Source organism: Juglans regia, chromosome 2, assembly GCF_001411555.2.
Source record: "Juglans regia cultivar Chandler chromosome 2, Walnut 2.0, whole genome shotgun sequence".
Lineage (NCBI taxonomy): Eukaryota > Viridiplantae > Streptophyta > Magnoliopsida > Fagales > Juglandaceae > Juglans > Juglans regia.
Window position 1 is genome coordinate 27,239,887 of NC_049902.1, and position 13,418 is coordinate 27,253,304.

Genomic DNA, 13,418 nt, shown 5'->3' on the forward strand with positions numbered 1-13,418 from the left:
TCACTTCCCAAATAAACCCTAAATATCCACTTGAAGAGCAACTTTACTCTTGAGTTTAGCAAAGGTTACAATTTATGTTTGTGAACAGTTGGTTTATTATTTAAGCAACTTGAGTTTGTTAAAAAACCACTTGGTTTTAATAAAATATGTTCTTTATATTATATTTACAACTTTATTTAAAAATTTTGAGTTTTTGTAAATATATATATAGAGTAATGTTACTCATCATCTCAATTCTCATTATCCTCTCACCATCCTCTGATGTGATATTAGATAATTGGAAACTATTTATTATATTTCATTTATAAACCTATCATCTAATGCCACATCATGAGATGATGAGAGGATGATAAAAAAAATATGATGAATAGATTTAGTCATATATATATATATATATATATATACAAGGTCAAAGCAACGTGCAAAAGCACATTTGCCTAATTAGATCAAACAGTTGTTTTACAAAAATAATATATTTTTTTACAAAACTTGTAAAAATAAGTGACGACATGTATAGCTTAGAAGACATTACTTCAACTTTTATACAAATAATATAATTAATAGAATATTACAAAGGAATTTTAACAAATAAATTAACTATTACGATCCGCACTTTAAGTCTTGATAGCACACGTGCAGCAAAAATTTGTTTGTTGCCCATCCCTACCCCAACATAATCGCTTCTTTTGTGATATCTGGTATTTTTGTATGTTTTAATTAAATAATTATTTTATTTATTAGTAATATTGGTTCTCTTGTTTTAAATTGAAAGTAATTTTCGTTGTATTATTTTATGATAATGAAATTATGAAATTTATTTTGACGTGGTTTCTTGATATTAATTATTGTTTAGTATTTAAATTGCTTTCTATTTTAATTTATTTCATTGTTGGGCTTTATTGTTTTATTTTATTAATTTTTAGCTGTAATGTTTTTATTTGTCTTTTTTTTTTGTGTCTTTTTATTTTATTTGGCCTGTATTTTTCGGATAGGGCTTGTTTTTAGTGATTTTTCTCTGTTTTGGGCCCAGCCCGTTTGGCTTTGTGAAGCCCAGCCAGTGTGCTTGTTTTCAACCCAACCCTTTCTTACTCAAATGGCGCCGTTTTGGCCAGCCCTTAGGGTTTTCTTCTTCTTGTCTTCTTCTCATGCGCGCCACTGTCTTCCTTTTTCTTCCTCTTCTCGGTTTCCTCTATTTTTCTCTATTGCAGGCCTTATCCGTGAGTCTCCTTGCTCAGCTCTCTCTCCCTCTCCGCCATTTCTCCTCCATGCCCCCGCTCCACAGTGAGAACCACCACTTGCCCTCACCTCCATTTCTCCCCATCCCATGCTCTGTTTTTTGGCCCCAACCTGTGCCCTGTTTTAACCCCAAACTGTGAGCATAGTTGAGCCTCCATGCTCGCCACTCTCTCTCCGTCGTTCCCTTAGTATTTCGAGTTCAAGCTTGTGAAAAACGCCCTTGCATTTTCTTGTGAAAAACGCCATTGCATTTCCATTTCTTTTTCCCTCTACCCATGCTTTGAGAAGATTTTTCGATTTCATCTACAAATCTGGTTGTGCCGCAGCTCTCCACCTCTTTTTTCGTATGGTAATAGCTTGCATTTTAATCTTTATGATCTTGTTACTATTTTGCTGCAAATTCGAGCCTTCTTTTCTCCTCTTTTGCATTATTTTTCATATGTTTTACTCTTCACTGTAGGTCTCTCTGTGAGCCTCCATGCTTGCCACTCTCTCTTTGTTTAGTGGAGTTGGTTTATGGCTGAGCAACTGTTGTGGAAAGTGGCTGAATGCACCGTAGATGGAGTGGAGTTGCCATTCTTATGGACATTATGGTATTTATATAGCCTAGCTACTTCATTGTTTTTGTTCTTATTAAAAAGAGTTTTGCTATACATAAATCGGTATCTTAACACGCCACTTATAGTGAGATCTATTATAAATTTAGCATAGTATTAACGGTGTACTGATTGCGTAAAAAATAAAATTTACATTCACATCTTCATAGTTCAAAATGATTCTAGACAGAAAAAATATCAGAAATAAGAGCATATATACCTCACGGGCGATACTTGAAAAGATAAATGATATTTACAATTTTAGGATGCGTAAGTTTCACTTACTCCCTTTAAAACAAGAATAAATTTTCGATGCACATGAAAAAATCAATTTTCTAATAGTAGACCTCATTTTTTTTTCAAAATAAGTATGCATGACTTGTACATTCTAAAACTGTATCTATCATATTTGAAAAATCTCTTCTTTTTCAATATATGACCATGGAATACGCTGTAGATACTTGTTTCCTCTCTCTCTCTACGGTTGAGGATTTAAAACGTGTTTTTTGTACAAAAGTAAAACACGTTTTACACCCTCTAATAGGTTGTTTTATAATTTACACAAAGCATTAATAAAATTGATACCTTGTGCTATCTATCAAATATAGAGAAAATGACAAATAACATTGTTATCCCATTCTAACCATCAAGATCAATAAAAATAAGGTTACGTGGCAAAATCTTTATAGTCGGATCTTAAAAGGAGTGGACAAAGTTGAAGAGAGTAGTTATGTATGGACAATTGGCATGTATTAAAACACATAAAATAAAGAAACTTAATGTTAATGGACAATATTTTCTTACAGATGAAAGATATGCATTTGCTCCCAAATATGCTTTCCATGTATTAACTTGAATTAGCTGTGAATGCCATATAATCTTTGAAAAAGATATAAGTGATTCTGTTGACACAGAGTCCCAAAAATTTATTTACCCGACCACTTATATATGCCAACTACACTGGTTTTGACAGATGTAGACACAAAGTCCCAAAAATTTATTTACCGAACATGTTGGTCAGAAGTTAACGGCCGGAGTTAACGAAAACAAGAAAATCTAATAGGAAGACAAGAAAAAACACTATACCAATTAGATAGACACTTATATAATAGAGATAGATATATAATTTATAGGTAAATTTGATCTACCATCTGCTATGGGCATATGGCTGATCTAGGATTAGGTCCATAGTTGATTTTTTTAAGGAATAGCATGGCTTGGTATGTGTTACATAGAAATAATTTATTTTATTAATTTTTCCGTCCATCAACATTAATCTATTTAATTATATAAAAATTAAGTTTTTAATTGCTGACTTGTCATTCATACTAGGAAATTTGGAAATGAAATGGTGCAAAGAGAAACTTGCACCAAGTGAAAAGAAAAGGTGACCTATAAACATGTGGCATCGACGAGTGCGAAAAGAGAGATGGAAAGACAAGTGGTGAGTCCAAAGGGAGACCCCAACACCGCCCATTCCCACATCTCGCGTCTCTTCTGGTGCCCAAGCCCATCCATCAAATCTACACTCGTGGGCGCTTTTATTTTATAATCTTACATATTTAAGAAGTTTCATTAAATAATAAAAAAAAGAATAGAAATGGCTTATTAAAAGACATAATCATTTATTTAAAAAAAATAGGACATAATCCTTTCATGATAAGGAATTTAAGTAGACTCCCAATCGGTTCAACTCTCAAACGTCAATCGTTTAGATAATTTAGAGCACTGCTTATGCTTAGACGAATCTGATTTCGCTTAGACGTCAAATCGGTATTAGATTTTCTAGGCATGAAAGGTATTAAACGTTTTATTAAGTTATTAAACCAACGTTTGTAACTTTCTGGCAAACAGTTCAAGGTGACCGCTACGAAACGGTTAAGGACTGTGGTTCATGTTATGATCTTTTGCGTTTATAGGACCTCGGTATTAAAACTTGGCAAGTCCTTAAAATTTATGTGCCTTTAGGTTTAATTCTCTTGCCAAGCGTATGACTTCTTGATTGCTTGCCAAGCTACTTGATATACACACCCAACCAGTTCAACGGTTCAAGGTTTCTAAGGTATGACTTCTAAAATTTCCATACCATTTTTAAGATAGACGTCAAATATTGAATGAAAGGCATCATTCAATATGGTGTAGCATAGCAGAAGCATATGACTTTAGTTCTGTGAGAGAGCGTTAATAGAGCAGAAGCAGCAGTAGAAGAAGAAGAAGAAAATATATGAACGGTCCCGACTGCTATGAACGTTTCGTCGTCCCTCAAGGCACCAAAAAGTATCACTCTACAAAGATTTATCTCTAAACCCCCCTCTTTCTGACCCTCATTTCCTTGGTTTCTTTTAAGTTTTAATTTTTAGGGTGTCGTACTAGAGGGACACAAATATAATCAACGCTGCTGCGTCGTTCACCATTGAGAGAGAGGACCACACAATTGACAACATTCTTTGCATGTACAGTCTTTGAATTGCTTATTCTATTATCTTAAGTTAATACAACTCTTGTTTTTCTTACTTTTTTTCATCTTTATCAGGCAATTGCACAGGGTCCCAAATGTTTTATTCGCCTAGCACAAGCTTCCTCACCCCCCTTCATTATAAAATCATTGTTAGAGTTAATGATTTTCTCTGTCCTCTTCTCTTTTTATTAAAAAAAAAATTCTTTGTGAAATTAGAGAAGTCATATGACTCCGACATGACATTTTATCCGTAAAAGTAGACTATTGTTGGCAATAATTGGAATAAAAAATAGAATCTTGAAGTGTTATGTTTATTGAGAGATAATCCTTTTAAAAAAAATGTTTCATTATAAATTGTTGTAACTTTTAAGTTTCATTTCATTTCTTACATATAAATATATAAACCGTTTCAAGACTCTACCAAAATGCACTATTTCAACCTTTATATTGTTTTGTCAAATTAAACCGCCCTATAAACCATTTGGATTTTCTTCACCATAAAATTTTATCTCTCTCTAGATCTATATCATATACAACATACATAATAATCTATACATTGTGCGAGTTGTAGGCTCGTATTAAATAAAATACGTGACTCAATCTCAATCGGACACATATCAACCTTAATATTTTAAAAAAACATAATTCTTTGAAAGAAATAGAAAAGTGAATGTTTATAATAAAAGAAAGTTTCTAAAATTATATTTTTTTAATCTTCTGTTTTTGTAATTTTTGAATTTTTTTATTAAAAAATTATTTTTCCTATTTATTTTAATAAAAGAGTTTGACCCAAACTTCTCTTATTTTTGATGCTCAGAAAATAAGATGACATTCAGATTTTGTGAATAGTGTTAAGATTATTTGTTAATAGTAGTGAGATAATTTGAATTAAGTATTTATTAGATTTTAAAAAAAGAGAAAAAAAAGTTGAATAAAAAATATTATAAAATTAAAATATTGTTAGAATGTAATTTTTTAATATAATTTTTGTTTTGAGATTTGAAATTAGTTTTTGTTTAAAAGTTTGAAAAAGTTATAATGATTAATTTGAAAAAATTATAATAATTAATTTAAAATTATTTGTTTTTAAATAAAATTTAGGAAGAAAATGAGAGGAGGCGAGGCGAAAATTGTTTCCAAGTTCCAAGCATCTAACCCAAACTTGTCTCGACTCCCAAATGCATTAGCGCGCTCATAACGGCTCGCTCGGTGATCAAGCACACATCCCCCGTTCTCTTTTTAGACGACGAAAAACGAATTTCCGAAGGCTCATACTGACATACCCTTCGGATATTTATCACGCGATCGTAGGCTAGGGTTGCCATTTGCCCCCGGGAATGGAAACCCAGTTGATACTCGAGGAGCTGCTTCACGTAGAGGTTGAGATTCAAGACGTCCAAGGTTCCTTTCATTTCTCTCTACCTCTCTCTCTCTCTCTCTCTCTCTCTCTCAGATTATCAGATTATATATTCTTTATTTTCTCTCTTGCGTTAACTACTTTTTTGCAGTTGCTTTCCAATTTTCCTCTTTCTTTTTGTTGCATCCTAGTATGCTGCTCTATTTATTATTATTATTATTATTATTTTTTATATAAGAGTATGTTGCTGAACCTTAGTTTCCTGTTAATGATTATCCTGTAGATTTCCCCTTTCAAGATATCAGGAATGCTGTTTACTAGTTACAGCAAAATTAACTTGTAGGACAAAAAAGAACGTGATTTCATCGTACCGTTGGCTCTATGTGTACAATAATTTTTTTCTTTTGGAAAAGAACTCTTCAAACTTAAAAGACACATTTATGGATATATGCAAAATTTGTGAAAGTTAATATGGTGAAACATAACGTTTTTTTTATAAGTAAGGAAAAAAAAACGAGGTTCTAGGATTACGTTTTCCAGTGAGAATTTCAGCGACTACCAGCTGGCCGCCTTACTAAAAAGAAATGGAGAAGGTATAACAAATTATGAAAAAGAAGAAGAAGATAATTAAATGCAAACGAGTTGCTAGGATTAGAATTTACAATTCGATATAACTATAAGGAATGGATGTGTGATGAATAATTGGAAGTACTTAGCTACTGAAAATTTTCATTGCTTGATTATTTTTCAAAATTTTGCTTGGATGTTCATAAATCCTTCTTAAGGATTACTTCTTTTGGGGCCACTTAGACTGTAATCGTATTTGAGCTAAATATCCACATCCATTCTGTATTTCATCTGTGGCAAATGATCAACTCACAACTATTTGCATGTAAAAAAAAAAAATACTCGTTATGTAAAAGAAGATGAAGGAAAAAGAACAATAAGAACAAGAGTCAACTTGGATGCTATGGGCCGATCTCTTTTATTTCCCCCCTTTACAATAGATGAAACTTTGAAACTTTTTATAGTTTTGCTTCTATCATGAAATGGCTTTAGGCCTTGTCTGGATTGTGAAGAATTGAGATTAGGACTAAACAGTCCAAGTCTGCATCTGGGCCCATTTTATATGGAGACAACTTAGACCCTCCACCCCACTTGTTCAGTAAGAAGCTCTCCAAAGAAATTTACCACGTGGTCTTTTATTGCCTCTTCTTCTCTACACTTGATCCCTTCAATTTTCAGCATCTCAATGGTATTATTTCTTCTATGAGAATTTACAATTTTATAGAAAAACTTTGTGCTCCTATCCCATTCCTTTAGCCAAAGGGCTCTTGATTTCTGGCGCCACAACATCTCTTCTTGTAGAATTATTCTCTCAAGATCTGCAACCAGCATAGTTTTATGTACTTGTTCCTCCTCAGTAAGTGGTCTCCCTTCTTGTAGTCTTTCTAACTCCTGTATTTCCTCCCACTTGGTATTTTTATTATCTTTTACATTGCCGAAAGTATGTTGGTTCCACACCTTTAGGTCTCTTTTTAACGCTTTCAATTTATTTGCAAAAATGTAGCTGGGTGTACCTTCGAGATGATACGAACTCCACCATTGTTTGACCCTATCCACAAAACCTTCAGACTTCAACCATATATTCTCAAACTTAAAATACCTTTTACCACTACGAATACCTCCACAATCAAGCAAAATTGGCCAATGATCTGAAGCTAAGCGTACCAAACGTGTTTGCCAGATATCAGGAAAATGACTTTCCAGCTCAGGTGAAATTAAAAAACGATCCAAACGGGACCAAGTTTGATTATTTGACCAAGTTGCTACACCCCCAACAAGTGGAAGGTCGATCAAATTCAAGTCAAAAATACACTCAGAGAACTCCAAACTTGCTGGTCTCAATCTTCTACTTCCAGAACATTCACTTTGAAAACGAACCACATTGAAATCCCCTCCAATGCACCAAGGGAGCTCCCACCAACTATACACCCCTACAAGCTCATCCCACAACATGCTTCTGTCTATATCTTGATTAGGCCAATACACGCCTGCAAATGCCCACGAAAAACCATTTGAAACACATTTAAATGCCCAAGCTATCAAATATCTCCCTATATATTCCTCCACTTTCTCCACCACTCTCTTATCCCACATCACCACAATTCCTCCCGATGCCCCTGAAGAGGCTAAATAAACCCAGTTGACATACATGTTGCTCCATAAACTCCTCACAATCTTCCTGCTGATCATTTTCAGTTTTGTCTCCTGTAGGCACACAATGTCCGCTTTCCACTCACGAATTAAATGCCTAATCCGAAGACGTTTCTCTACCACGTTGAGGCCCCGAATATTCCAAGAAACAATCTTGGGCTTCATTGGGAAACAGTCAGCCCATTCCCTTTTGCCCTATTCCTACTAGAACCACCTTCCAAATTCATCGACCACATCAATCTTTTCAATTCCCGGCTTTTCTTCGATTCCCCCTTCTTATTTTGGCGATGTCCAGCTTCCATAGCAGTTAACAAAGCTATGAACTGCTCCTCATACCGTCACAAACTATCCCTACCACATTTTGAATTTCCTTTGCTTTGTGTATTTCCCAATCTGAGACTTGATCTGGAAAATAATAGTTCAATGGGATTGGATTCCCCACTTTGTTATCCTGAAACCCACCCCCTACCGAAAGCTCCTCAAAACCGCAAGCCTCAGGGATGAAAAATTCATCCTCCACGGAGTGCATCAAATCATCCGAATCATTCTCCTCCTCAGCCACTTCAAACTCCTCCAAATGTCTCATAGATAGGTCCACCAGAGTCGAGAACACCCCACCTCCCTTCATCGGCGGTTTCTGTCCCATGTTTGGCGGAGAAAAATGATCCTTGAAACCCACCAACGCCCGTTGCGCGCAGAACGCCGGTGTCACCTCATCGGCGACATCCTCTGCCACCGTCGGCATCGTCTGTGTTACTGTCGGCTGACCCAACGCCGTCGGTTTGCTATCCGGCACAAACCCGAGGCTGCGCAGCTCGGGTGGAAGTTGGCTAGGGCTCGCGTCCGACGAAACGGGTTGATCTGACCCGAGTCCTGAATGTGTCCTGGGCTGGGACGGCCCAGGCCCATCGAGCTTCTGTCCAAAAGGCCTAGAAGGCCCTGCCCCATCAGCCCGAGTTGAGAATACGGGCGGGCTGCTAAGATTGATTTTGGGCCGCGACGGCCCACTCTTCTTTCTCCACACAGCCCAGCCCTTCCTTTTTTTATTTTCTGTTGGGCCTTGTTCTGAGTGTTACCCGGCCCATGGTCCATAACTTTGTATTTCCTTTTTATAACCCCCGTGTCCTCCATTGCCTCAAATGACCCGGCAAACTCCACTATTACAGCCATATCCCTCTGCAGTGAACGCAGCTGTCCCTGCATTTCCGTCAATCTCCTTCTGACTTCCCACGACTCCTGACACACAGCATGGCTCGACACACCATTTGGATGCAACGTTACTTCCCGCTGCCATGGCCGTTGTCCTCTACCTGCAGCTCTCGCACCATCTTCACGCAGGTTCACACCGCCATCGCGGAAGTTCGCGCCACCATCACGTTGGTTAACATTCACGGACAAAGCCTCCTTATACGACCAATCTTTATGTCTCAGTGCCCCAGTACCGAGACTCCGCCACCCTCCTCCATACAAACCACCCATTTTTGAGCCATCCATCCCTTTCTCTCTCAGCATCTCCCTCATCTTCCTCCATCCCCCTCCGTTTTCACCCTCAGGAATACAGATAACATTTCTCCTCCCTCCCTGATTATACTCTGATATTTCAATAAATCTCCCTCTCCTATTAACATATCGTTGTGCAATAATACTGCAGAATCCATTCCGTGTTGCCGAATAAACCTCCTTCTTCCCCTTGCTTAAGCACTCCTCAAGTACCTTCACAAGCCACTGGATTGAAGAGTAACCCAGCTCCACCGAGTGCTCTGTTTTCCATCTTCTCTCTGTTACTCGCACACCACCATCTCCAAGTTTTGAAAAGATAAAATATTTGGATTCAATCACCACTTCTACATATTGACCCATCATAATCTTGAAACTTACAGTAATCACTTCAGTATTCTTGCTCCATTAACAAAACACCAACGAAGAAAAAGGTGGAGACCCAATACATTATCAATATTACAAGGATGACCCTGATCGAGATTGCACTTCCATAATAAAATATCAATGAATTGCTTAGAGAGTATGACGCAAGGATGAAAAGGGCTTTCGAAGAGGAAGAGGTCTATGATGTAGTAAAGAAAATGGCAAAAGGCAATGCTCCCGGCCCTGATGGTTTCTCCATGGGTTTTTACCAAGAATGTTGGGAGGTGATAAAGGGGGATCTTATGAAGGTGTTTCAGGAGCTTTTCTCGATAGGTAAATTTGAGAAAAGCCTCAATACCACTTTTCTTGCTTGAATCCTTAAAAAGGTAGGGGTTTTTGAGATTTTCGATTTTCGGCCTATTAGTCTAGTGAATGGTACATACAAGATCATTGCTAAAGTACTCGCTAACCGTCTGAGTGGGGTCTTGGGACAGATTGTTACTAAGCCCCAAAATGCCTTTGTGAAGGGTAGACAAATACTTGATGCGGCTCTAATTGCTAACGAGTGTCTGGACAGTCGATTGAAGGTTGGCAGCTCAGGGCTTATGTGCAAGCTAGATATGGAGAAGGCATATGATCATGTTAATTAAGATTTTCTTCTATATCTATTGGGTAGGTGTGGATTTGGAGAAAAATGGAGGTCATGGATCAGATGATGTATTTCCACGGCAAGATTCTTTGTGTTAATCAACGGCAGTCCAGAGGGTTTCTTCCCGAGCTCTCGTGGCTTGAGACAAGGGGATCCATTATCTCCATTACTTTTTGTTATTGTTATGGAGGTACTAAGCAGGATGATTTCAGCCTTAGTGACTAATGGTTATATTAGTGGTTTTCAGATTGGATCGCCGAGTAGGGGTATCACTACCATTTCACATTTACTGTTTGCAGATGATGCGCTTATTATGTGCGAAGCCGAGTTAGATCAATTGAGGGCTGTGAAGGCATTGTTGATTTGTTTTGAAGCAGTGTCTGGTTTAAAAGTGAATTATGATAAATCTGAGTTGGTGCCTATTGGAGAAGTTCAAAATTTGAGGGTGTTGGCTGGTACACTGGGTTGTAAGATAGGGTCTCTCCCTATGAACTATTTGGGATTACCATTGGGTATAGCCTCGAGGGTGCTTTCTATTTGGGATACTGTGATTGAAAAAGTAGAGAGAAGATTGGCAGGTTGGAAGAGAATGTATTTGTCAAAAGGGGGCCGGATTACGCTTATTAAAAGTACGCTTTCTAATCTACCCACTTACTTCTTATCCTTATTCCCTATACCGACAAGTGTAGCTGGTCGTCTTGAGAAGTTACAAAGAGACTTTTTGTGGGGGGGTCTAGGTGAAGAGTTCAAATTCCATTTAGTCAAGTGGGAAATTGTGTGTCGTCCTATCTCCAATGGTGGTTTGGGTATTAGAAATTTGAGGATGTTCAATCGGGCATTACTTGGCAAATGGTTGTGGCGGTATATCAAGGAACCGGCTGCCTTATGGAAGACTGTGATTGAGAACAAATACGGTGGTCTTGAGGGGGGTTGGTGTACTAGAGAAGTTCGAGGGGCCGCTGGAAGGGGGCTATGGAAACACATTAGAAGAGGATGGGTGGTTTTCCATCAACATACAAGATTGCAATTGGGTACATGTTCAAAGATCAGATTTTGGAAGGATGTTTGGTGTACCAATAGTACTCTACAAGACTTGTTTCCTACACTTTTTGTGATTGCAAATGTTAAAGATGCCATGGTGGCGGAGGTAATGGAAATTGTAAGTAGAAACATCTACTGGAATATCAATTTCATTCGGGTAGCACATGACTGGGAGATGGAGAGTTTTGTAGATTTTTATAGTCTTTTGTACTCTTGTCGCCCAAATATCCAGCATACAGATGATTTGTGGTGGAGTCCAACAAGGAAATGGGTCTTCACTGTTAGCTCCTTTTACAAGGTACTCACACAAGTTCCTGACAGACAATTTCCATGGAGAAAGCTTTGGCGCAATAAGGCTCCTCTCAAAGCTTCTTTCTTTGTGTGGACAGTGTCTCTGGGGAAGATTCTTACTACGGATAATTTGAGAAAAAGAAGCATAATCATAGCAGACTGGTGTTGTATGTGTAAAAGAGGGAGTGAATCGGTGGATCATTTACTTTTACATTGCGAGGTAGCCAGGACTATTTGGGATGCGGTGTTTAACAGAATGGATTTAGCGTGGGTTATGCCAGAAACTGTGATGGATGCTTTGGCCTGTTGGACCTCAATTTGAGGAGTGCGACAGATCAAAGCGGTTTGGAAGATGATTCCTAACTGTATTATGTGGTGCTTGTGGAAGGAGCGCAATGAGAGGATTTTTGAAGACAAAGAGAGATCAATAGCGGAGCTAAAAATGTTATTTTTTAGGACCCTATGTACTTGGGCTAATGCTGTGGACTTTAATGGCATGGAATTTCATGAGTTTTTAGTTTCTAATGCTCCCACTTAATTAGGATGGGAGCATTAGAACTTATGTTTGTAATTGACACTTGTTTGGATGAATATATACTTATTTTACTTATCAAAAAAAAAAAAATCCTGTCTAAAAAAGAGCCACATTATTACAGAGCCATTTTATCATGAAGAAGGTTTAGGGATTAGCAAGGATTAGATTATTTTCTTGGGCATGTATAGAATCTGAATGGCAGCTATCCTAAGCTCTTTCTGGACTACCTGAACCAGTTGCCCTTGCTCACACAAACCTTATGGTCCTCTAGCTCACAAGCCTCATTGTCGCCATTTGTCTCTGACGTGAGACATGCTTAACCACTATCTAGAGAAATCTCTCTCTCACTGTCTCTCTCTCTCTCATCCCACTACCAGATCTGTCTGCCGACCTCTAATCCTCTTGCTGCCACTGTGAATAAAAGACACACACCCATTGAAACTCACATCTAGAAAATGCCAAATCCATCCAAGAAATCCAATAGCCACCACACTGCACCAACAAGGATATCAATATGTGGTGATGGAGAATTAAGAAGACAGTAAACATAGTTGTGTTGGCTAGCAGAGGCTGAGCATGCTTAATATGCAGAGGATCTATGCATGATTGGCAGGTATTTGGTTGTTGTTGTTGGTGGTTTTTGGAAATAGCTTATAGTCATGAATTGGCTAATGTGCGGGTGGCCAATAGTTCACTACATTACCGTGGCCTTATATGAGGAGATGGTGGTTTAAATGGGGAGGTTGATGAGGGAGGAGCTGGGTATGAACACATTATGAGGAGGGAAGTACTTCTTTTACTTGGAAGGAGAAAAAACAAAGAAAACAATTTATTGATATGAGTTTGGATATACTTGTTGCTAGTTCATAACTAATTAAGGCGTGTCTGGGTATTACTTATTGTTTTGTTTATTGTTACTTTTCTTTAGACCGTGATGTGTAATTATATTAAGGTTTATTTTGGATGTTTGAACTTTGGCATTTAAAATTGTTATTTAAGAAATTAATGTGTGATAACTTTTTGATGGGTAGTTAAAGATTGATTGATGTGAGAAAGGGGTAACACCATAGTTGACAGGGAGTATACAAGATAAACAGCTAGCCATTAAAAGTAAAGAAATTCAGAAAATATTAGAAAATAAATATAGAAAGACAAGAATGTGCAACCATCCAGTG

The 13,418-nt window shown here is 37.5% G+C and overlaps 1 protein-coding gene across 5 annotated transcripts in view; it reads left to right on the forward strand.

Annotated features, from left to right (window-relative positions):
• Nucleotides 1-5,425: 5,425 nt before the first annotated feature.
• LOC109003363 (ATP-dependent DNA helicase Q-like 2) overlaps nucleotides 5,426-13,418 on the forward strand; it is a 37,850-nt gene continuing 29,857 nt past the window's right edge. For all 5 annotated transcript variants that reach the window (XR_004800828.1, XM_035687290.1, XM_035687292.1 and 2 more), the window contains exon 1: nucleotides 5,426-5,691. Coding sequence is in view for 4 of the 5 variants with exons in the window: in XM_035687290.1 (XP_035543183.1) it covers nucleotides 5,628-5,691 (64 nt within the window). In the remaining variant the exon portion in view is untranslated. The remainder of the gene's footprint in view (nucleotides 5,692-13,418) is intronic.